General features: G+C 46.1%; 1 protein-coding gene across 2 annotated transcripts; it reads left to right on the forward strand.

The window, feature by feature from the left end:
- Nucleotides 1,829-23,543, forward strand: FAN1 (FANCD2/FANCI-associated nuclease 1). Of its 2 annotated transcripts, XM_018065995.1 has the most exons (14): nucleotides 1,829-1,975; nucleotides 2,447-3,996; nucleotides 6,259-6,399; nucleotides 6,796-6,997; nucleotides 9,863-10,096; nucleotides 11,764-11,895; nucleotides 14,460-14,568; nucleotides 15,514-15,633; nucleotides 17,416-17,580; nucleotides 18,025-18,172; nucleotides 19,083-19,186; nucleotides 19,940-20,134; nucleotides 20,749-20,877; nucleotides 23,296-23,543. In XM_018065995.1, exons 2-14 carry the CDS (start codon nucleotides 2,745-2,747, stop codon nucleotides 23,431-23,433), a joined length of 3,069 nt encoding a protein of 1,022 aa, XP_017921484.1. In that variant the 5' UTR covers nucleotides 1,829-1,975; nucleotides 2,447-2,744; the 3' UTR covers nucleotides 23,434-23,543. The 2 variants fall into 2 exon arrangements, with proteins under 2 accessions (XP_017921484.1, XP_017921485.1); XM_018065996.1 differs by lacking the exon at nucleotides 11,764-11,895.

A 24,455-nucleotide genomic window follows, 5' to 3' on the forward strand; every position in this document is an offset into this window, starting at 1 on the left:
GATTTTTTCCCCCTCATTTCTGCATTTGTTCTGTTCACAGCATCAAGGGCTTTACCAGGCATGAGGCACTCAGTGCCATTCAATTTGTCAGTGAATTCCCTGTTCACGTCCCTTTTCTCTTTATTTATTCATGCATTAATTCTGCACACTTTTATGGAGTAATCACACAGTGCTGGCTGCTGCTGTAGGCAATGGTAAGGGACCACAGACAGGCGCCCCATTCTCAGAAAGTTTCCGTTTGGTTCTCTTGGGGTGTTAGAACCAGCTGATATCAGCACTCAGTTCAGTTCAGTTCAGTTGCTCAGTCGTGTCCAACTCATTGAATCCATGAATCGCAGCACGCCAGGCCTCCCTGTCCATCACCAACTGCCAGTCTACCCAAACCCATGTCAGTTGAATCAGTGACCTCATCCAACCATCTCATCCTCTGTCATTCCCTTCTCTTCCTGCCCTCAATCTTTGCCAGCATCAGGGTCTTTTCAAATGAGTCAGCTCTTTGCATCAGATGGCCAAAATACTGGAGCTTCAGCTTCAATATCAGTCCTTCCAATGAACACCCAAGACTGATCTTCTTTAGGATGGACTGGTTGGATCTCCTTGCAGTCCAAGGGACTCTCAAGAGTCTTCTCCAATATCACAGTTCAAAAACATCAATTCTTCCGTGCTTAGCTTTCTTTATAGTCCAACTCTCACATCCATACATGACTACTGAAAAAACCATAACCTTGACTAGACACACCTTTGTTGGCAAAGTACTCTCTCTGCTTTTTAATATGCTATCTAGGTTGGTCATAACTTTCCTTCCAAGGAGTAAGCGTCTTTTAATTTCATGGCTGCAATCACCATCTGTAGTGATTTTGGAGCCCCAAAAAATAAAGTCAGCCACTGTTTCCCCATCTATTTCCCATGAATTGATGGGACCGGATGCCATGATCTTAGCTTTCTGAATGTTGAGCTTTAAGCCAACTTTTTCACTCTCCTCTTTCACTTTCATCGAGAGGCTCTTTAGTTCTTCACTTTCTGCTATAAGGATATCTGCACTCAAGGGCTGGCTGATAAACTTTCAGTAATTGTGTTGTTGTTACACATAGCCATTATGTTAAATTATGTAATCTCATTATATTAAACTATTAGCACAAAGAAAAACTACATTTACAAACTACATTTTAATGTAAAAAATATGCAAACTCACCATTCCCTATTACCTATCAATACATTTATTCTTTTACCTTTTTTAATTGAAGTATAGTTGATTTACAATATTTCAGGTGAACAGCAAAGTGATTTATACAGATATATGTGTGTGCGTGTATATATATATACTTTTTCAGATTCTTGTCTATTGTAGGGTATCTCAAGATATTGAATATAGTTCCCTGTGCTACAAAGTAGGTCCTTGTTGATCTACTATTCTTTTGCTCTTGATGAGATGGGGTGCGTTCAGTTCAAGGTGGTATGGCCCTGGACTCCTGTGCTCCTGAGGTTTTGGCATCTCTTGCATCCGGCAGCAAACAGCATCTCTTCCAGGAACCTCAGCACACGCTTGCTGGCCAAGTGGAGTCTTCGCCCGTCTCCTCCCAGGAGGCGGCTTCCTTGGTCAACGAATGCTCCGAGAACAGCAACTTGCCCACCTTCCCGCCCGCCGCCTCCACCAGGTTGTGAAAGGCAGGAGGTGGGGAATCTGGGCAGACCTCCTCTGGCTCAGCCCCTCAGAACCGCTGGATGCCTTTAAGGTGAGAGGGAAGACCGATTGATTGCTCGAACCTCCTCTGGCCTAGTCTGTGACGGCCGAGCCCTCGGGAATCGGCTGGGAATGCCTGGCGCGCGTAGCCCGTAGGAGGCGTGGGGTCGTGGGCTATGAGAGGAGAGCTGGCTGCTGGCTCCGGCAGGGCCAGAAGAGCGAGTTGGGGGGACAGAAGGAAGGGAGGGAGAAGGGCGGCCTGGGTGACGGCGCAGCCCCAGGTGCACCTCCCAGGTGCGTATCCCAGGTGTGCACACATTCCCAGGGGAGGGCTGGCCTGGCAGAGCTTTAGCCTCAGGAGGTTCGGCGGCCAGAGCTGCGGGATCGCGGGGAGGCGGGGCGGGGAGTGGACAGATGTCCGCGACTCCCGGAGGCGCTTCTCAGTAAAGGCCTGTGCGGGCGCAATGGGCGTTCTCTGCCCGGGAGAAGTTCCTCGTGCAGCGGTTTTAAACGAAGACCTCGCGTAGTCAGATGTCCCTTTTTAGGGTGGCTGATTTAGATCTTACAGAAGAGTCTTAGAACTTATCCCCGCGGCTGGGGGACACCCTGGGATCGCGCGTGGACAGCCGGAGGATGGCCTTGGGCTTTTCTTTCCAAGGCCAGGGTCTATTCAGGGCCCCATCCCGTGAGATACTATCGTTGATCGTTTCCCGCCTCTGTCGTTGAATTCATAAATAAGTTCCTAATCCACGTTTTGTTTCATAGGAAGAAGAAACTAAATGAATAACATGAAGTCCAATAGGATCCCATTTTTTATGATTTCGAACCAGGGAAGTAAAAGTAAACCACTGGTATCTTTCCCAGGTCTTACCCTGTGTTTTGCTACTTAAAACAACACCCAATTTTGCATTTTTTTTTTTTTTCTTCTTGGCTGCCCATTGGGGCATGCAGGGGCTCACAGTTCCCAGACCAGGGATCAAACTTGGGCCCCTTGCAGTGGAAGTACAGAATCTCAACCACTGGACACCAGGGAAGTCCCCACCCAGCTTTCCTAATAATACTCATGATGTCTGTAGGCAAATCCTCAAAAAAAAGGCCTCGTACAAGTTTATCAAGTAGCAAAACTAAGAAAAATGAATCTAACTCTATTATTTCGTTTTTTAACAATGCACCCCCTGCTAAACTTGCCTGCCCAATTTGTAGTAAGATGGTGCCAAGATATGACCTGAACCGGCATCTTGATGAAATGTGTGCTGACCATGATGACATGACTCCCGGTGGCCCCGGGCACGTTGGCTTAAGTTCAAACGTGCCCACCATAGATTTGACCAGTATTGCCTTAGAAGATATAACTCCAGAGAGGTCATCACCATCAACGATAAATTTAACCCCTGGCCAAAGTGATTCAGCAAAAATGGGCAAAAAAAAGCAGACCAGCCCCTACTTTAAAAGTAAAGGTGACTCGGTGTGCAGAAATCAAGACGAGCTGAGACATCATAATGTAAAAGTCATTTCTCTGGGAAGCCTGTCCTCTAAATTGTCCAGAAGATACATAAAAGCTAAAAGATCCCTGAATCAGAATGAGGGGTTCACTTACCAGAGTCTACAGAGGTCCTCATACACAAGGGTTAAGAGCCTGGTTGATCATTTGGAGGTGGAGGGCCAGGATCCACTTTTGGAGAACAGCTCTCAAAAGGAGAACGTGTTTACTGGTGATTCTCAGGAGGAGCTGAGCACCCCAGCACATACAGTGGAAGGCACTAAGGTGGAAGAAGCTGAAGGCCAGACAGCTGCCCAGGAATGTGAGCAATCAACCCTAACCCCTGCCTTCACAGGTGATGCACCTGTGTTGTTTTCATCAGATTTAATTCTCGGGCAAAGAAAGTCTGCTTCTGGGGACCATGTTGCAAAGCAGGAGAGTGTCAAAGGAGTAGATGGTGAAGTTACTGAAAAATGTGAGACAAGTCATTGTGAAGAAGTAAAGATGACTCTTGTTTCAGAAGTGACAAATCAGGGCTCACATGGGGAGGCAAAACCTCCAAGTTCTACACTTGGTGCTTCTATACAGACCAACAGCCAAACACTTCCTCCAGAACCTGACAGTGGCTTAGAGGATGAAATCACTCATCAGACGCCTTTGGAGAAGAGGTCAAGCTGTGATGTGTCCTGGGCCACAAGTCCAGAACTGTCGGACCATCCTTACTACCTTCGGAGTTTCCTGGTGGTGCTGAAAGCTGTGTTCGAGAATGAAGAAGACAGGATGCTCTTTGATGAACACGAGAAGGGCATTGTAACTAAGTTTCATCAGTTATCAGGTATTTTGAGCCTGTTTGCTTTCGAGGCTTTGTTTGCCATTTGCTGCCCTGAGTTGGTCTGGGATGTGATGGGCAGAAACCTGATGACCCAGAGGAGTCAGTGGTTTGGGGAGCCCCCTGGGAGTACTCAGGGGAATCAGAGCCAGTGATGGTGTTCAGCTCAACAATGATGTGCCTTTAAAAAGAGATAAGATTTGGGGCCAGGTGATGCCTGCTTCTGCACTGTCATCCTTATAAACTGTACTTTGCTTGTAATGGAAGCAGTTGTTTGTCCTTTTTATGTTTATTTGATGGTTGTAAAACAGCCTTTCCCAGATTAGGGGAAAAAAATAGTGTGACTTAGAAAAGTGTACCTTGCATTTCAGGCATGTAATCAAGCTTGCTGTTGTATTTGGTGGATTTGTTGTTTTTGCGGGCCATTTCCTCAAAAATGAAAATAAAATACAAGCAAATAAACAAACCAAGGGGTACTGAGGCATATTTTTTTTCTCCAATAACATTTTAGTTGCCTGAGCTCTGCCTTTTAAAGTAAAGGTGTGCAGGAAATGGAAGCTTTCAAGCTAAATGGGTACATTAATTTTTTTCTTTTTTAAGTTTGTGAATTGGTACATTTAAAAGCATACCTAAATTCCTTGGCAGCCAGCTGTGTGGCCCAAAGCAAATAGCACAGGTTTAGAGCAAGAGCTGCGCACTCCCCCGCCCACCCCATCTCCACCTGCCATCAGCTGCTCATCCAAAGGACCCTGATGGCTATGTGCACATGAGTCCCTCTCAAGCAGGAAAAGCTTCCTTGGGAGCCATGCTGACCACTAGTAATAGTAGCAGGTCTGACTCCTGGTCCAGTTACAAAAAAGAAACCCTGAACATTACCAATAATGGGTAAGAGAAGGAATTCAGTTTTACGTTCACACAGTGTAACTTATGGCCCTGCCTGTGTGAGTGACACCCCATCGACTCTTGTATCCAGGGTGGTCCCAGATCTTTGGTTGGTGTACGAGCGTTTATTAAAGGAGTTAGTAACCCTGGGCTGTGGTGTGATTGAGAAGTAGGAACAGTCTCCTAGTGTAAGCTCTGCAGATTCTTGCGGGCTGCCCTCCACAGAGAATCATCTTTAGTGTCTGTTGTGAAAATAGCTACTGTGAATCGATTTTGCCTCTTTCAAGAGAAAAGGGAAATAACTGTAGAAAATTTAATAAATAAGGTCATATCATTTTATTTTTCTAAATTTTTGGCCATACCATGCAGCATACAAGATCTCAGATCCCTGACTAAAGATGGAATCAGTGCCTCCTGCATTGGGAGAGCAGAGTCCTAACCACTGGATGGCCAGGGAAGTCCCGAGACCACTCTAGAATTGGAAATTGAAAGATAATTTGGGTAATAGGAAAACTTGAGACCAGGTTATTTAAATAGCTTGGTGGAGATCACTGAGTTAGAGATGGCCATTCTACCAAAGCCAGACTTTTTTTGAAAAATCCTTTTCAGATGATTTTCAGCCTAAAATAGAATATTGCATATGAAACCAAAAGCAGAGAACAGAATAACTGGAACTCTCGGTGAAGGGGTGGGATGTGTCTCTATTGAGGGACTAGAAATGTTGGTTAGAAAGTGGGGAATCTGGATCTTACACTTTTATTTTTTATTATTTTTTAAAGATGTATATATATATATATATATATATATATATATACATACATATATATTTAAATAGATGGTGTTATTTCTCTGTTTATTTATTTAATTTTGGCTGCACCACACAAGCATGTGGGATCTTAGTTCTCTGACTAGGGACCCTGCAGTGGATGGGCAGATTCATAACCACTGGACCACCAAGAAAGAAAGTCCTTTAGGTTTTTAAATGGCTAATAATCATTACCAATTTTGGAACGGTTTATACACTCATCTCATTTAATCTTTTCACAGGTTTTGGGAGGATGGTGTTACTGGCCCCCACTCCCACTTTTCATAACAGAAGAGAAGAGGGAGGCTTAGTTCCAAAGCCTGTCACAAAGGCTTTGTGTCCTCTTGCTCCTCCTGTCCTGCACACAGGCCAAGGAGACATTCCTATGGGACTTTGTATTTGAAATAAGTTCTGTCTTCCAAAGGAAGAAAATGATATTCTTGGAAGATCAGTTGAGTCAGCCTGTGTGTATTTGTAACACAGCATGTTTTACTCCCTTTGGTTTACAAAGGAAGTGATAGCATATGTGGTTTTCGAGAAGAAATAGAATGTTTTTCACTGATATCTAAATTTTGTCACAGCCAATGGTCAAAAGTTGTATGTAAGACTTTTTCAACGTAAATTCAGCTGGATTAAGGTGAACAAGCTGGACTATGAAGAGATCTCTGCTGACTTAACCCCCGTGGTTGGAGAGCTGACACAGGCAGGCTTCTTGCAGACAGGTACGGTTCATCCAGGGGAACCAAAGTGGAAACAGGTTGAAGGGAGTTTCTGCAAAATGAGGGTGGTGCTCGTTTCGTGTCATCTCCTGATTGGTGCCTGAGAAATAGTGATTGTGTGTGCATCTTTTAAATTGTTTTGTTTTTGTTTTTGTTTTTAATTTATTTGGCTGTGTTGGGTCTTTGTTGTGGCATGTAAGGTCTTTGTTCCCTGATGAGGGATCAAACCCAGGCCACCTGCACTGGGAGCTCAGAGTTAACCACTGAACCACCAGGAAAATCCCTAAATTGAGTTCTTAATCTTAGGACAACAAATAAACTTTCTTCTTAAAGTATCAATCAAACTGGAAAATAATAAACTTGTTTAAAGTACTTTTTTTAAATTTTTTAATATTTCAGAATCTGAGTTGCAGGAGCTCCCTGAGGTGCTGGATCTCCTTTCTGCTCCGGAACTGAAAGCCCTGGCAAAGACCTTCCACCTGGCGAGTGCCCATGGGCAGAAGCAGCAGCTGGTGGATGCGTTCCTCAAATTGGCCAAGCAGCCTTCAGTCTGTACATGGGGCCGGAACCAGCCTGGCATTGGCGCAGTGATCCTGAAAAGGTTTTGTGGATCTTTTTTTTCAATCATTTTATTTATGTATTTATCAACACCAAAAACATTTTGCATTGGGGTGTGGTCAGTTAACAATGTTATGATAGTTTCAGGTGAACAGAGAAGGAACTTGTTACAGTAAGAACATTTGAGTTGTTGGTTGGGCTTCCGTGGTGGCTCAGTGGTAAAGAATCTGCCTACAATGCAAGAGACCTGGGTTCCATCCCTGGGTCAGGAAGATCCTCTGGAGAAGGAAATGGCAAATCACTCCAGTATTCATACCTGGAGAACTCCATAGATAGAGGAGCCTGGCAGGCTGCAGTCCTTGGGGGTCACAAAGAACTGGACATGACTGAAGGACTAACACACACACACACACACAGCACATACTAAAGTCTTAAAATGAATGGTACGTGTTTCCAGGTTGTGATTGTTCTTGTAATTGCTGCCAGACTGAAAAGGCAGAGAACCTTAATGATCAGGTCTGGATTCTTTCTTGGGTTAGCTTTCATAATTCTTGTCATACCACACTGATTTCTAGGACAAGAAAAACCAAGAGGCAAGAGGTTAGGGGCACTGGGCCCTTGGCATATTCTAGTATTTTATTACTCAAGAAAAATGCAGTTTTAACTACTCTCCTTAACAAGAGTTAAACATGAGCTATCCAACCAAATTTTTATTTCAGTAGACTTTTTATTGAAACATAATCTGTCAGCAATAATATGCAATTTCTCTTGAGTTGAAACATAAAAATTTACCAAAAGCTGTGGATAGTTTCTTTTGTCCTTATAAAAGTTCCTGAACAGTTTCAGGTTGGGAAAGATCATAAAAATCTCAGAATTTATTTCTTCTGCCTATGTTATATCTAAAGTATAACTATATCAGCCTTAGTCTGGGAATCCACTTTCTAGAGTTATTGAAAATGAGATGAGATAATGCTTTTGGCAAACAGTTTAAAGCAACATCATTGTTATTTTATATAATGTGTGTGTTTGTGTGTGTGTGTGTGTGTGTGTAACTTTGAGCTGTTAATGTGCCAAGAGCCCATCCTTATTGAGAAGATACTACAAATATTAATCTTAGTAAAACACAGGAATAAATAAGGCATACATTATTAAGAAAAATGTCACTGTCAACACTTCAAAAAGTTTATACTGTAGATTTTCCAAAAGTATTTAACTAGATTATGTATTTATAGTTAATTGATTTAGGAGTATAAGATCCTCATCCCTGTGGTTAAATGTCTTCTAAGTCTTTAATTTTATTTCTTAACTATTTCATGGTATTCATGTGTGTAATATTTTAAAAGTAAGTGAACACTAAATTAGCTGTTTCTTAGTGTAAGCAGTGAGCATGTAGGAACAGAAATGGAAGAATTAAGATGAACATTTTTTATCACTGACATGAGAATTATAGAAAAATGAGAATCTTAAGACTATTTATATATATATATAATTTTATTTATTTATTTATTTTTGGCTATGCTGGGTCTTTGTTGCTGTGCAGACTTCTCTCCAGTTGTGGTGAGCTGCTGCTGCTGCTGCTAAGTTGCTTCAGTCGTGTCCGACTCTGTGCGACCCCATAAGACGGCAGCCCACCAGGCTCTGCCGTCCCTGGGATTCTCCAGGCAAGGACACTGGAGTGGGTTGCCATTTTCTTCTCCAATGCATGAAAGTGAAAAGTGGTCCTCATGTGGATGGTGGTGAGGTGGGAACCCTACTCCTGTGTCTTCGAGACTGTACTGGGGGCATTGATCTCTGGACTCCCCAGGGAGCCAGCTCTGCTTTTGGTTTCATAGCTTCTGGGCTGGTAGGAAGGGTGAGGTCCTCCACTGGACTCCAGCTCTCCCTGGGGGACCTTGACCTCCAGGCATGCCTGGCATCGTCTGGAGGTATTCTTGTTGTGACTGAGGTGGGTAGTGGGTGCCACTGACATTTAGTGAGTGGAGGCTAGGGACACAGCTGAGCATCGTCTAATGCACAGAATGGGCACCTTGCCCCTACCCCAGCCCCCAGAAAAGAAATCACGGCCCAGATGTCAATAGAGAAACCCTGTCGTGCTTGGTGCCCAGGTTGTTAGAGCCAGAAAGCCCTGGTTGTGACCTGCTGCCTGACCAAGAGCCTTTGATAATGACATTCTAAATAAATACCTGTGGGGCTTCCCTGGTGGCTCAGTGGTAAAGAATCCATCTGCCAATGTAGGAGATGTGGTTTCAATCCCTGCTCTGGGAGGATCCCACATGCTGCCAGCAACTAAGCCCGTGTGCCACAACTGTGGAGCCTGTGCTGTAGAGCCCAGGAGCTGCAACTACTGAGCCCACTCACCCTAGAGCCTGTGCCCCCCAACAAGAGAAGCCACTGTAATAAGAAGCCTGTGCACCACAACTAGAGAATAGCACCCACTTGCTGCAACTAGAGAAAAGCCTGCACACAGCAACAAAGACCCAGCACCGCCATAAATAAATAAATAAATAAATAAATAAAGTTATTTTAAATAAATAAATATCTGTTAGTTAATCTAAATTGTCACTGGAGTCAAGAATTGAGAGTTTCTAATGTCAAACAGATAACACTTTGAGTTTCTCTGGTATTTCACGTGTTCGGGACCAGCATAAACCTTATCCTGCTCTTTTACTGAGGCAAACACTATGTGAAATCGTCTGCAGGTTTAATTTCATCGAATCTTCACAGTGTTCCAAAGTGGGGCTCTGAGCTCCAGAGAGGTTAACAAATGCTTTAACATCACACAGCTAGAGGCCAGAGGTTTGCTTCAGGCTTGGAATAATGAATGCTGTTTAGCTTGAAATAATCTATGAAATCTGATGTCCAAATGCTTACAGACCAGCAAGTCTCATCCATAGTGTGTATTTTTCAGAGCTAAAGACGTGGCGGGATGTTCCCTGAGGGTCTCTCGAGGCCCTCGGGCAGTATTTTCCCGGGCCCTGCTGCTCTTCTCATTGAGCGACATGGTGGAAGATGAGGAGGCCGCCTGTGGGGGCCAGGGTCAGCTCTCCACTGTGCTGCTGGTCAACCTGGGCCGCTTGGAGTTCCCCAGGTACACCATCAATCGAAAGACCCCGATCTTCCAGGACAGGGATGATCTCATTAGGTAAGAGAGTGATTGCTCACTATAACATCTGTGTATTTTTAAATTTATGCAGAAGGATCCATTATTGTTTTTTGCCATCCACAAGAGAAACATCTGCTCAAAACCATTTTTTAAGTTTTTGCTTCCTGTTTAGTTTTTTGCTCACTTGTATACTTTTCCAGGACTGTGAGGAGAATGTAGAAATGCAGTTTGATTAAGGTTGCCAAAACCCACTAGTTTTGAGTTAGAGCTACACAGTTTTCCCCTGGTTTCTATTCCCAAATAGCTTTGGCAGGGGGAGCATTTTAAAAATATAGACATTTGAACAAACCTGCCTTGTGAGTATGTTGTTGGCATGAACAAGGCTGAATATCTTCCTGGTAATGATGCTTTAAATAAAGCTAGTAACTAATTTGTGGACCATATACCAGAATCATGAAGCCAATAGAAGTTTTCATGAATCTATATTGATGCATGGATTTAGCCAGTGTTTAGCAAAAGTGGATTTTGATTTTTTAAAAATTGCATAGATGTTGCAGGTTTATGTTTCAAAGTTAGCTGAAATGGCTTCTGATATTTGATTTTAGAAAAGATGTTTAAGTGTTGTCTAGTATGTGCTTTAAAAAATAAGCTATTGAAATGATTGGATCAAAACAGAGTCAGTATAAACTGATTTTAGCCCATTTTGCCAATGGCAACCCACTCCAGTACTCTAGCCCAGGGATGGCAGAGCCCGGTGGGCTGCCGTCTATGGGGTCGCACAGAGTCAGACACAACTGAAGCGACTTAGCAGCAGTAGCAGCAGCCTTAGTTATTAGGAAGGTCAATATCTTATTTGTATTCAGTAGGAATAACTTTTTCAGTCAGATCTTCTAATTAGAATGTTTTCTCCAATTCCATTTTTCATTGCCTTAGAGCTGTCCAATTGAGTATTAAAAGAGAGCTAGATGGAAGCATGTATGAGAAAATTTTTACACTTAGGGGGCTCTGTTTTTCGCTTATTTGACAGTTTCTGCACACAGTGCCAGTGTGTGCTCTTCTCTCAAGGGTGAGTCCAGAGCACAGTGTTACAGAACACTTACAGCACTCAGTGTTACAGAACTATGGGCCCATGTCTTTGTTTTGGTATCTAAAGACATGCTGAGAAGCTGTCTCTCTTCAGTTACATGGGTTCAGAACATTTTAGCATCACCGTCTCCCAGATACTGTCCCTGAAGTTGTTTTTGAAAATCCCAAATAATTCTCTTACCTTGGGTAGTATCCCTCTGGCCATCTCTGACTTAGTGATTAAATGACCAAACCTACACTTCCATATAATCCTGAGATTGGTTACATGTTGTCATAGTTGCTCCAAGATTGTTGAATGGATGAATGAGTGACTGGGCACCGGAGGTCAGGGAGGAAGAGTTGGTCAGTGTTGCATCATGTAATGTGACGTGTGATATGATGGTAAGGTGTGTGTATCTTCATCTTGCTGGGAGGCCTGTATGAATACTTACTTCTAGGCCATTCATGGAGTAATAGTCAAATGATTACTGAGATAAAACATAACCCTTGTATTTTCAAAAACAGATCTGAATGTGTTGGGTGGGATGTGAGGATGTGAGGTTCTGTACGTCAGTGCTCATCCCCCACTGAAACCTGAATGTTGTGGTTTCCCGCCTGTCCCCTCCCCCCCCCCCCGCCAGGTACGCAGTGGCTGCGCACACGCTGAATGACATCTCCACGGCGATGGCCAGTGGGGCCTGGGAGCAGGCTAGGGAGCTCGCTCGGTGTGCAAAGCAGGACTGGGATGGACTGAAAGACCACCCGTCCTTGAGGTGAGGTGGTTCTCTGGTGCCTGTGAGGGTTACCGACTGACCTAGTTGTTCTAACTGCGTAAGATCATCTTTTTCATGAGGAACATGCTCCTTTGGTTCTGTGGTGAGGTCATCGTGTATAGTTGAAATTCCTCCTCGCTTTGCATGGAGTCAAAAGTACCGGGTGAGTAGCAGGGAGTATCTTAAAGTTTGGAGTGATTTTTATACCACTGGTCTGTCTGTGGCAGACAGTGGCTTGCCACCTGCAGGGGGGCTGGCCCCTCTGGGGTTTGGTCAGTTGAATTACAACCATGGGAGAAGCCTGGCCGCAGGACAGAAGCTGTCTTCCGGTGGAAATTCTAGGAGCTGTTGTTTTGAACAAGAAAATGAATCATACCTTAAAAAAAAAAAGAAAATTAAATTGAACATTTACTTCAAGAGTTCAAGTACACAGCACATGATCCTTCATTATTTTTGGTTTAATAAATGTTCAGCGTGTTCCACAGGGTTAAGAAACTTTTTCCTTCCTTAGTACAAAGTGATGAAAAAAATTAGTAGTATTGGATATATCTTTCAGAAAAACATTTAGGACAAAAGTCTACACAGAAATAATACAAACTTAAAAACCGTAGCCAGAAAAATAGCCTTTACTGTTAAGAAAAACAACTGAATATTTTCTCCGTGTTTTGTTTGGGAGTAGACAGAGTGAGGCATTTACTTACGGGCCTTTGTAGGAAGGAGACAACCAGTGTTTACAATGAGCGTTAGCCCGTGATGTGCATGGACCCTTGAGGATTGTCTTAAGTAATTGGGCAAATTTGTAAACATTTCTCAGACTAGACAGGAAAACAAATGGTTAAAACAAGTTAATGGATAATTTTCTTGGTTAAAAAAAAAGATAAGACCTCATGGCTGGGAAGTTGGGTTCCTATAGGACAGAGATCAGTAGCCTCTTGGGTGGAGGCCCAGTAGGGCAGCAGTCAGGCTCTGCCAGCGAATGGGTGGGACTGTCCCAGTGTAGGCGTGTTCTCTGACACCAAAATGTATGTTTCTTGTAATTTTCATGTGCCATACAGTTTTTCTCCTTTTGACTTCTTTTAGCCATTTATAAACATGTAAACCACACTGGACTCATATTAGAATCAGGTGGAGGTCCTGAGTCCGGCCTGGGGGCTGGCGTCTGCTGACCTCTGGCTCTCATTTCACATTGCCTTCTGGTGACTTTAAGCAGGTGGCCATGAGAACATAGATTTGTGGTGTAAAAAACTGCACATGACAGGCAGTGTTCAGAATGTATCTTCTTAGGAGAAAGAAATTCAGTCTGCTTTGTCACCTCTTCAGTTCAGTTCAGTCGCTCAGCCGTGTCTGACTCTTTGCAACCCCATGGACTGCAGCACTCCAGGCTTCCCTGTCCATCACCAACTCCAGGAGCTTGCTCAAACTCATGTCCATTGAGTCAGCGATGCCATCCAACCATCTCATTCTCTGTTGTCCCTTTCTCCTTCTGCCTTCAATCTTGCCCAGCATCAGGGTCTTTTCCACTGAGTCAGTTCTTCCTATCAGGTGGCCAAAGTATTGGAGCTTCAGCTTCAGCATCAGTCCTTCCAATGAATATTCAGGACTTATTTTCTTTAAGATTGACTGGTTGGATCTCCTTGCAGTCCAAGGGACTCTCAAGAGTCTTCTCCAACACCACAGTTCAAAAGCATTGAATCTTCAGTGCTCAGCTTTCTTTATGATCCAACTCTCACACCCACACATGACTGCTAGAAAAACCATAGCTTTGACTAGACAGACCTTTGTTGGGAAAGTATTGTCTCCACTTTTTAATATGCTGCCTAGGTTGGTCATAGCTTTTCTTCCAAAGAGCAGGTGTCCTTTAATTTCATGGCTGCAGTCACCATCAGCAGTGGTTTCGGAATCCAAGAAAATAGTCTCTCACTGTTTTTCATTGTTTCCCCATCTATTTGCCATGAAGTGATGGAACAGGATGCCATGATCTTCATTCTTTGAATGTTGAGCTTTAAGCCAACTTTTTCACTCTCCTCTTTCAGTTTCATCAAGGGGTTCTTTAGTTCTTTTTCACTTTCTGCCATAAGGCTAATGTCATCTGTGTATCTGAGGTTATTGATATTTCTCCTGGCAATCTTGATTCCAACTTGTGCTTCATCCAGCCCTGCATTTTGTGTGATGTACTCTGCATATAAGTTAAATAAGCAGGGTGACAATGTACAGGCTTGGCGTACACCTTTCACAATTCGGAACCAGTCTGTTGTTCCACATTCAGTTCTAAATGTTACTTCTTGACCTGCATACAGATTTCTCAAGAGGCAGGTAAGGTAGTCTGGTATTCCCATCTCTTAAGAATTTTCCACAGTTTGTTGTGATCCACACAGTCAAAGGCTTTAGTGTAGTCAATGAAGCAAAAGTAGATATTTTTCTGAAATTCTCTTGCTTTTTCTATGGTCCAACAGATGTTGGCAATTTGATCTCTGGTTCCTCTGCCTTTTCTAAATCACCTCTTAGGATTGTCTTATAGTAAACACACCGAACCAGTAAACTGCTGGTGGATGTCTTCGTTTTAGGTACCACGAGAATTTACCACTCTTCCTCCGTTGTTTTACTGTTGGGTGGGTTTACACGAGGATTTTGTCCCGAAACGTTGAAATACTGCAGAGACTTCACCTGTATGAGGTGAGTGCACCAGCCCTCTGCCCCTGGTTCTTGACTTCTCCCACCAACGTGGTCTGCAGCCAGACCTGAGCTTCTCTCAGAAACCCCGTGTGATGGGGAGCGTCTCCCCACATCCCTGAGGTGGAAGCCTCGCCTCTGCTCAAGTTCCCAGGACAGCAGTCACGGACAGTCTGGAATTAACCTACAATCAGGAGTGAGGGCTCTGGTCATGCTCCTGCTCATACTCAGAGCTGTGAGGTTGCCAGGCTCAGCTTCTGCTGTGCAGACAGTTCTGGATTGAAACTCGGTATCTTACAAAGAGGCTATGCTAGAGCAGGGCTTCCTCACCTGGGTCCATGGACCCTGGGCAGCTCCGTGGGACTGGCTTCAACAGAGTCTGTGGACCTGCAAGTGCATCTCTGGGATTTGTGCATTTTTCTCAGGAGAATCATTAGATTCTTCAAAAAGATTCAGGGACCACAAAAGATGAGCATGAGACATGAGCCATGAATGTGGACCACAAAGTCCGCCTGTTGAGGTGGGGCCTTTGAGTGGAGACACTGCCTTATACCTGTCCAGCCCCCTCCCCAGTTCCTCGCACCCTTGGCCGTGTGGCCAGCTGGGTTCCCAGAAGCATGTGGACCTGCAGCCCAGCTGCTGCTCCTGCCCAGAGCCTGGCCCCGTGTGGCCAGTGCTGCTGACCTGGTGCACAGAGAGTGCCATGTGGTGTCACAGCTGCATCCACATGAGGTGGCAGGGGCCCTGCTGAGAAGTGGGGGTGCCTCTGGAGCTCAGGCCACTCTCAGGGGATGTCCCAGGGCCCCCTCCTGGCTTTCCCGGGTCCTGGGCCTTATTTTTGAGTGGCAAGGAAGCTGATACCCTTTGCCAGTTTTGCTGACAACTCAGTGTAACAGCAGCCTTAGTGTGCAAGAGTCTAATGCATGTTCTTTCTTGTTGCTGCTGCAGGAAGCTGTGAAGGAGCTTGAAAACCTCTTGTCCCAGGACGTGTACTGTCCCGACAGCAGGGGCCGGTGGTGGGACCGGCTGGCCCTTAACTTACACCAGCACCTGAAGCGCCTGGAGCCAGTACGTAGCTTCTAGGGCCACCAACCTTTCTTCAGCTTCATGTACATTTAAACAGTAAAGCAAACTGTTAATACCTTAAGAGTCTAACTGTCGTTAGGATGTTGATTTCTTTCTTTCTTTTTAAGTTTATATTTTATATTGGACTATAGTTGATTTAAAGCATTGATTTCTTAAACATCCCTCTTTCTCTGTGTTCTGCCAACCACACAAATAGGAGGGGTGTGAGCACAGGGTGACTGTGGGTCAGCAGGTGGATCATGTCGGGAGCTGGAGGGTTAGGTGTCCCCCACCTTCACACAGGTGCGCTCTCTGGTTGGGAAACGGTGATTTTATTCACTCACTGCCCAGGGCCTCCTGGTAGGAAGATGGGTGAAGACGTGGCACCTGGCTCCACAGGGTGGCCACCATCCCATCTGGACACTGCCCTGTCTGTCAGGGACTTTGAGTCTGAGAACACTGTCAGCTGCCAGCCACTGTGGCCAGCAGGGCAGGGCCTCGCAAGGCAGCAACAGTGGCCCTCTGTGTGGCTGCCTGTGGTCCCCGTCCCTGCCAACCCCATGTCTGCATCCAGCAGAGGGCACTGGTGCCCTGGGAGCTTTTATTCTTCCAGTGGCAGGTCACATGAATCCGGTGATGGAGGGTTGGAAAAATTGACTCTGGGCCTGGACAATGACACACTCCATTTACTGCCTGAAACTAAAAGGCGCCTTGTCACCTCAAGTGTTTCGAGCCAGGGAAAACTGTTCTCCTGGAGGTGAGCATGGCGCTCCCTGCCCAGCATCAGGAGAGGCCCCCGCTGGCCCCCACCCAGTGTGGACAGAGGGCGTGTGCACACTGCCTCTCTCTCTCCCTGAAATAAAACTTCAGAGGAGTTTATAGACTTTCCCATCATTTGGGTCTGCTGAGAGGAGTGTTCTTTAATGCTCAGAGGTTATTTTTGATGGAGCGTCCTGGTTTTTTTTAGCCTTTTCCTAGAGGTCTTCCTGGCCACTCATAACCTGTGACTTTATCAACATTCCTTCCCTCTGTATGTCAGTTTCTAGAGCAGGCAACGGCCAGCCTAGCAGAGGCTCATGTCCACAGTTGCCCAGCAGCCAGTCTGGCCAGGCCGAGCCCAGGACTACCCCTCCCTACAGCTGGCCTGGCTCCATTAGGGCTGCAGAGTGGCCAGCAGGGCCTCATTCTCTCTGCTGGATTCCTCTGGGCCGCTACACTCTGATGGTCTGATCTTCACTGACTTCTGGGCTTTTTTGTTGTTGTTGTTACTTTTTATTTATTGTAGTAATTATATATAACAACAAAAAAAAACTTTGCCATTTTAACCATCTCTAGTTCAGTGGCATTAATTATATAGCTGACCCTAGACTAACTCAGAGGTTAGGGGTTCTGACCATCCCCTCACCCCGACATGGTCAAAAATCCACATATAATTTTGCAGTTGGCCTGAGCACCCCTTGGGGCCCCGAGCGCCCTACTCCAGGTCCCTATCCCCAGTCTCCTCTGTCTCCTGAGGCAGTGTGTCCACACATGTGACCAGGACGTGGTGTTGGGAACATGACTGCTTCTGCCCCACACCTTTGCCTCAGGGTCTGTGCTTCATCTATGCGTTGAATGTGTCTGCCTGAGATGTACAGGAATAATGTCCTTGTCCCTGGAGGGCAGCTTTGCCCACCGCTGATTAGCAAAAGGAATGATTAATTAATGATGGGGTTTCCCATCCCATGAAATGGGGGTGCCGCTGTCTGGGCCTTACTGACACTGACAGTGCCATGCTCTCCACAGGCTGTCCAGTGCATCGCTGCAGGGCTGGCGGATCCTCACGTCCGGACAGGCCACCGCTTGGCACTGTACCAAAGAGCCGCGCGCCTGCGGGCCTCTCCCAGCGGCCAGAAGTACATGCACATTCTCCGCCAGCTCCCAGAGTTCACCGTGGAGGACGTCAGACATGTGCGTGAATATTCTGGGGGCACTGTGGGTGCCTTTCAAGGGTTTTTCCTGAACGCAGCCTAAGAGCAGTTTCCAGCACACATTTCTCATAGACTCAGAAAGCCCTCTGGTTTGCTGTGGGCAGTGACCCACCTTTACTCCGACCTCAGCCTGGCATCGAGGTGTCAAAGAGACCTGGTCAGCAGGGGCTGTGACTCTACCCCGAGTCAGCAGCTCACAACCCTGCCAGGCCTCCTGCCCGCAGCCCAGTCAGGACCCTGGAGAGCAGCTTGGAACAGCGCTCCTGGGGGCCAGGCGATGACCTGCCCACATCCTCACAGACCAGCCCGGTGCTACGCTAAGGACAGGTGGCCTTTCGAGGGCAGAGGAGAGTTTGTCTGGGGCTTCAGGGCTAGAGCAGGAGTGGGGCTAATGGGCTGTTCCTCTCCCCACCCACCCACCCAGGTGACCGTCACAGGCCGGCTGTGCCCACAGCGTGGATCAGGGAAGTCTGTCTTCGTGCTGGAGGCTGGGGGGGCCACCCCCACCACTGTCCTGTGCTCTGTGGAGGAGCTGGCGCTGGCCCATTATAGACACTGTGGCTTTGACCAGGGTAACTTGGCCATGTGGCCACACTAGGGGGTGTTGTCACTCTATCCTGTCCCTGTGGGAGGCCCTAGAGGGCACAGGAGAGAATTTTATCACTCCAGTTCATCAGGGCCGTGTGCTTCCTCGTGGCCAGTGTTCACACCTGCCACCATGAGAGTGGCATGTTCTGGTAGGGACATGAGGAGCAAGGGTGGCTGGATCGCTCTTAGAGATCTTGGGTCAGGCAGGTGGACAGGATTGGAGAGGACCACAAGATGCTGCCCATAGCCAGCTGCTCAGAGGTACTGCAGTGTGTGGAGGAGCGCCGGGGTCTCGAGTCGGGGCATCAGGTGTGCCAAAGGGCCAGGAGGGGCCCACTCAGAGAGGCCCCAGCCCTGGGGACCCTGCTTCACTGTTCACACGGCCTGGAACTGGGCTGGGCCTCTCTGAGGTCACCACCCCATCTTGTGGTCTGGATGTGGGGTGGGGATAGGGGGTCTGGACTGGGTGGTCTCTGATGTGGAAGTTTTCTGTAAAACCCCGAGTCTTAAAAACCCCGGCACTATGTGGTGTCCAGGTCGAGAGAGAGGAGTGCTGTGGAAGGAGGCGAATGGGGTCAGAAGGCAAAGGCTCCTGGGCGTTCACCCTCCCCCGTCAGACTCCTATTTGTTTTTAAACATGTCCCTTATGTTTTTCCACTCTGAAACATGCATTTGAATTTTGTCATAATTACTAAGACTTTCATCCTTAAGCAAGGCTTCTGTATATAAGCAATCTGATGTTAAGAAAATGAGCAGGAGATGGCACAAAAACAGCCTTTGCCTTTGAATCTAAAATATTTTTGCTAGTTTCTTCCATTTGAGCTGGCAGTAGGATATGGTGGTGTCTTTGGAGAACAGAAGAGATGGATTTTTCTCGTGTGTGCCTTGTCTCAGGGATCCATGGGGAGGGGTCCACCTTCAGCACCCTGTTTGGCCTTCTGCTGTGGGACATCATCTTCATGGACGGGGTGCCAGACGCCTTCAGAAATGCCTATCAGGTAACCCTGGCCGCGTTCAGGCTGCAGAGATTGCACACACACGTGAGTCACTCCTACCCTGGGACCCTGAGGTTGCTGCCCCAGAAACCTGCCCCCAGTTATACTCTTCTGGATCCTAGTGCTAATTTCACTGTAAGAATGGCTTTTAATTTTTAAATCTGATTCATAGAATTTAAAATGCAAGCTTCTTTACTGGAATCATTCCTCTTGAAACCTTTAGTGTCAGTGTCTAAAACGGCTTCACCCTGGTGGGGCCCATGTACATTCCTGTGCCTAGCCATACATGTCTGCTAACAGCTCCACTGTGTGGTGCATGTTCAGTCGCTCAGTCCTGTCCAACTCTCTGTGTCCCCATGGACGGTAGCCTGCCATGGAATTTTCCAGGCAAGAATACTGGCGTCTGTTGCCATTCTTTCCTTCAGGGGATCTTCCTGACCCAGGGATCGAACCTGTTTCCTACATTGGCAGGTGGATTCTTTACTACGGCACCACCTGGAAAGTCCAAGAGCTCCACCAGTTTAACCTAAGAACTCTTTTAGCAAATTGTGCTTGTCTTTGCAAATTAGTTCTCTAAAAAACCAGTGTCATAAATTGCTTTTATATCAGATTACTTGGGTGATTTTTATATATCTTTTGAGAAAAAGCCTGAGTCCACTTCATCAGAGTGGCCAGTTTCCAGATTTGATGGGCATTGGCTCCTCTGATGACCCCAGCCTCCCAGGCTTAGTGTGAGCTTATTCTCCCTGCACACAGGCGGCCCCACTGGACCTCTGCACAGACAGTTTCTTCGAGAGCAGGGCACCGGCCATGGAAGCCCGGCTGCAGCAGATCCACAGCGCCCCCAAGGAGAGCCTGCGGGCCTGGGTGGCAGCCGCGTGGCAGGCCCAGGAAGGCAGGGTGTCCTCCCTGGTCAGCTGGGATCGCTTCTCTTCTCTGCAGCAAGCCCAGGTGAGAGTCTGCAGGCAGGGTTTGCTCAGGAAGTGCCTCCAATGTGGGTTTCCTTTTGGCAATTGTAACAGAAGACACGTGTGCACACATTCACATATATATGTGCATGTGTGTATGCACACACCCATGTACCTGTGTGTACCTGTTCATGTATATATGCAAGCACACACATACACATGTGCATGTGCATGTGCTTGTCGTACCCCTGCCCACAGGCCTCCTGAAGGGACAGTCCCAAGTGTGAACAAGCCCGTTATGCCTTCTGCCCATTTGGTTGGCAGCCTCCTTGGCCTGGCCTGTGGCCCCTGGAGGGAAGACACTCTCCCTGTCCTGTGACCAGTGGCCTCCATGGTCCACTGTCGCATCCTAAGTGCTCACCCCAAATCCTCTCTTCTTAGCTGCTCCCTGGATGTTCCCGAACGGGTGAAAATAACTGACCAAGGAGAACGCATCCCCAGAGGCCAAGGTGCCAGCACCAGGGGCAGAAGGGTGCTTGGTGTCCTAGGACCCCATCTTTGCTGAGTGACACTTGGGATCTCCCCCGTCTCACCATTACTGGGGGCTCCAGGGTCTCCATCCCAGGGGAGGGCTGACCATCTCTGTCTCCTGTCCAGGATCTTGTGTCCTGCCTGGGGGGTTCCATCCTCAGTGGCGTGTGCCGGCGCCTGGCCGTGGACTTCCGGCACTGCCGAGGGGGCCTCCCTGACCTGGTTGTGTGGAGCTCCCAGAGTCATCATGTCAAGGTCAGTTGAGCTAGAGCAGAAAGTCATGTTTGTAATTTTATGATCAACTGAAGGCCACAATCCAGGCATTTCTTGCTTGGTGATTGACAAGATTGAATCCCTCAAGAGTTGCTGGACTGAGGGCTAGGATTGTTCGGTGGCTGCTGGTAGAGGCATCCACGGTGCTGACACCTGGGCCTCTCCCCACGCGGCAGCCTATTTCATCCGAGCAAGTGAGGGAGAAGGGCCAGGCTGTAAGCAGGACGGAAGTCAGTCTCTTTTTATAGCTTGGCAGCGACAAACCATTGCTTGTGCTGTGTCCACTGTTGGAAGCAGGTCAAGGGCAGGGACTCAGCAGGTGTGAGCACCAACAGCCTGGGATGGCTGGGGGTGATTTTTCTAAGCTCTGAGAGTGAGCGCCTGCTCACGTGCTGTAGGCTGGCCACCACCCTTTCCTCACCTGGTCTCATCCTGCCTGTCACAGGCTGGTGGTTTTCTTAAACTACTGAATTTTGAGATGAAAAGAAAAATTATGGTACAGGTTATCAGATACATTTCATTCAGTGTGTGACTTGACTTTTCATTGTCTAAATATTGTATTGAACAGTTGAAGTATTAAGTTTTGATAAAGTCCAGCTCATCTGTTCTCTCTGGGTCATGCTTCTGGTGTCATGTGACACCTCTGACTACAGTTGTGGATTTGGGTATTTTTCCTTTCAGTTTTATCAATGTCTGCTTTATATATATTGTGAAGCTTTATTATTCAACATATAAACTTAGGATTTTCATGTCTCTAAACTTGCTTTTGTTTTTATATTTGAGTTTCTTACATTCTGTAGGCAGCATATATATAGGTCTTACTTTTAATCTAATCTGACAATGTGTGCTCTAGTATTTGGAATATTACATCTAATGTGATTATTCATGTTTCGCTTTACACCTTCTATCTGTTTTTTTTCTCAGTTCTTCATTTTGTCTGAGGTCGCATTTTATCCTCTGTTGGCTTGTTAGCTCTCACTCTTCATGTGTTTTAAGTGGTTGGAGTGGTGTTTACAGTATGTACTTAAACTTATCTACTTTCAAGTGATGTTGTACCAGTCCACATAGAATATAAAGAACCCTACAACAGTATATCTCCTCTCTCAGCCCTTGTGCTGTGTTCACACATTATGCCTCAACATGTTATAAACCCTGTAACACATTATTTTGCTTTCTACAGTGGACTAATGAGCCTTTATAGTTATTCATATAGATACAAATTCTAATGGTTAGTCCTTTATATAGATTCAGTTTTCCATGTACTATCTTTCTCTTCCTGACAGAACTTCCTTTCACATTTCTTGCAATGGCAGTGTGCTAATAATGAATTATTTAGGTTTTATATATTTTAAGACTTTTAGTCTTCTTTTTTGAAAGATAGCTTTTCCTAAGCAAAGAACTTTTTCAGTGCCTTAAAATATTTGTCCACTGTCATCTAGCTTGTATTGTTTCTGGTGAAAGTCTGTAGTGTCTCCCCTCTGGCTTTTGACAATTCTGGCAGATCCCCCCCGCCCTGCCTTTTTTTTTTTTTCAAACTTATATGTAATTTGTTTCTTAGAGTCGTGTTCTTTAGGGGTTCACCAAGCTTCTTTTGGTTCACCAACTTCTTTTGGAGTTCACCAAGCTTCTTGGATCTTTGGGTTTATAATTTCCATCAACTTTGAAAATTTTTTTAGCCATTATCCAAATATTTTTTTCTCTCTGTTCTGCCTTTTGGGATCTCTGTTAAGATCTCTCTAACTCCTGTTAGGCTGTGTAAATGCTTTATTAATTAAAAAAACTTTTGTAGTTCATGTTGGTAGTCTCCATCGCTGTTTTGAATTTTGGTGCTCTGTAGTAGACAACACTGACACAGTTCTGGTTCCATGGAGCTGATGTGTGATGAGCAGTTTTATCTTACGATACATACCGTAAACAAGTACACAGGCAGGAGAAGGACCCTCCTAGAAATGAATCTGAGCTGAGCTTTGAGGGGGAAGGTGTCAGACATGTGAAGAGCAGGGAGACATGTCCTAGGCAGTGGGACTGGCAAGCATGGTCAAGGGCCCTGCTTGCGCAGGGAAGACACCAGGCCACACAGTTTTGTGGGTCCTGGCAAGGAGCTTGGGTTGAATTGCAGACACAAAAAAGTGATTGCGGGGTGTTGAGCAGGAGAGTAACAGTGCTATGTGTGGTGGAAAACTATTTCAGCTGCCATATTACGTATGAATCCATTTCCTAATTCTCTGTGGAGGACAGTCTGATTTCTACAGAATAGGGGACTTTCTCACTGAATTCATATGTACATGTTTAGTTGTTATAGACATCTAAGTACAGCAGTGCAGCTGGACAAGCCTTCTAAATAAATGGTCGTTATTGGGAACTGCCACAGCCCACCTGAATAGCCCTTCTGTCTCCCAGCTGGTGGAAGTGAAGGGACCCCACGACCGGCTGTCGCAGAAGCAGATGATCTGGCTGGACGAGCTGCGCCAGCTGGGGGCGGACGTGGAGGTTTGCCACGTGGCTGCAGTCGGGGCCAGGAGCAAGGGTCCCGACTGAGAGCTGAGGGCTCGGAAGCATCTAAGACCATCAGAGCATAGAATGTCACTACGTCCTATTTAATTTTGGTCTTGTTGTTGTCACAATAAACCTGGCACCTTAAGAACTCATCATCGTACAGTGTCTGTATCACGAACCTCAGTGATTGGCTTCAGGACACTTACTGATCCCACACATTAGTAAAGAACTTCCAAAAAGATCAGAACCTTGGTGGCTATTTCAGGAGCTGGATGCATTATGTTATTAAGGTATATTTACAGAAAACTGGAATACTGCAGAACGAGATGATTCACAGCTTTCAGTCTTTTATGAAAGTAGCATACACAATGTTTCTTTCTAAAAAATAGAAACAGATTCTTGAATTTGTTTTCTGATTTCTCTGTTTCTTTAGGAATTAAGAAACACATTGTCATCAAGTGCCTTGTTATTTCTGTCAACACTTGCTCCAGTTGGGCCTGTATCACCATGGGGAGGGACACTCTCTACCAAAGGCATTTAGCTGTCCCTTTCCGTCTTGACCCTTGGGGATGTCCCCGATGACTGAGGCAGTCTCCCACACTGGCAGAACTCGCTTTAGTGCAAGAACACGCTGGCAGAACTCGCTTTAGCACTACTGTGTAGATCCAAGGTCTGGGGCAGCCCCGGGTCGGGCAGGTCTGTCAGCACCATCCTTCCAGCAGTGCTCACTTTGGGTCTTGGTCACATTCCAGTGATTCTCACAGATTTCAGACTTCTCTGTTGTTATATTTGTTATGGTTTGACTTGCAGAAGGTTCAGATGATGGTTAGTATATTTCAGCAGCAAAGTATTTTAAAATACTTAAAAGGTGTGTACACTTCTTTTAGATATAATGCACATTTAATAGACTATAGTGTACCAGAAGCATCACTTCTACATGTACTCAGAAACCAGAAAATTCACATGACTTGCAGACTGTGATGACACTCACTTTACTGTGGTTATGTGGAACCAACCTGCAGTGTCTCCAAGGTGTGCAGAGCCCTGGGCAGGGTGGGGAGGGT

This window comes from Capra hircus, chromosome 21 (assembly GCF_001704415.2).
Source record: "Capra hircus breed San Clemente chromosome 21, ASM170441v1, whole genome shotgun sequence".
Lineage (NCBI taxonomy): Eukaryota > Metazoa > Chordata > Mammalia > Artiodactyla > Bovidae > Capra > Capra hircus.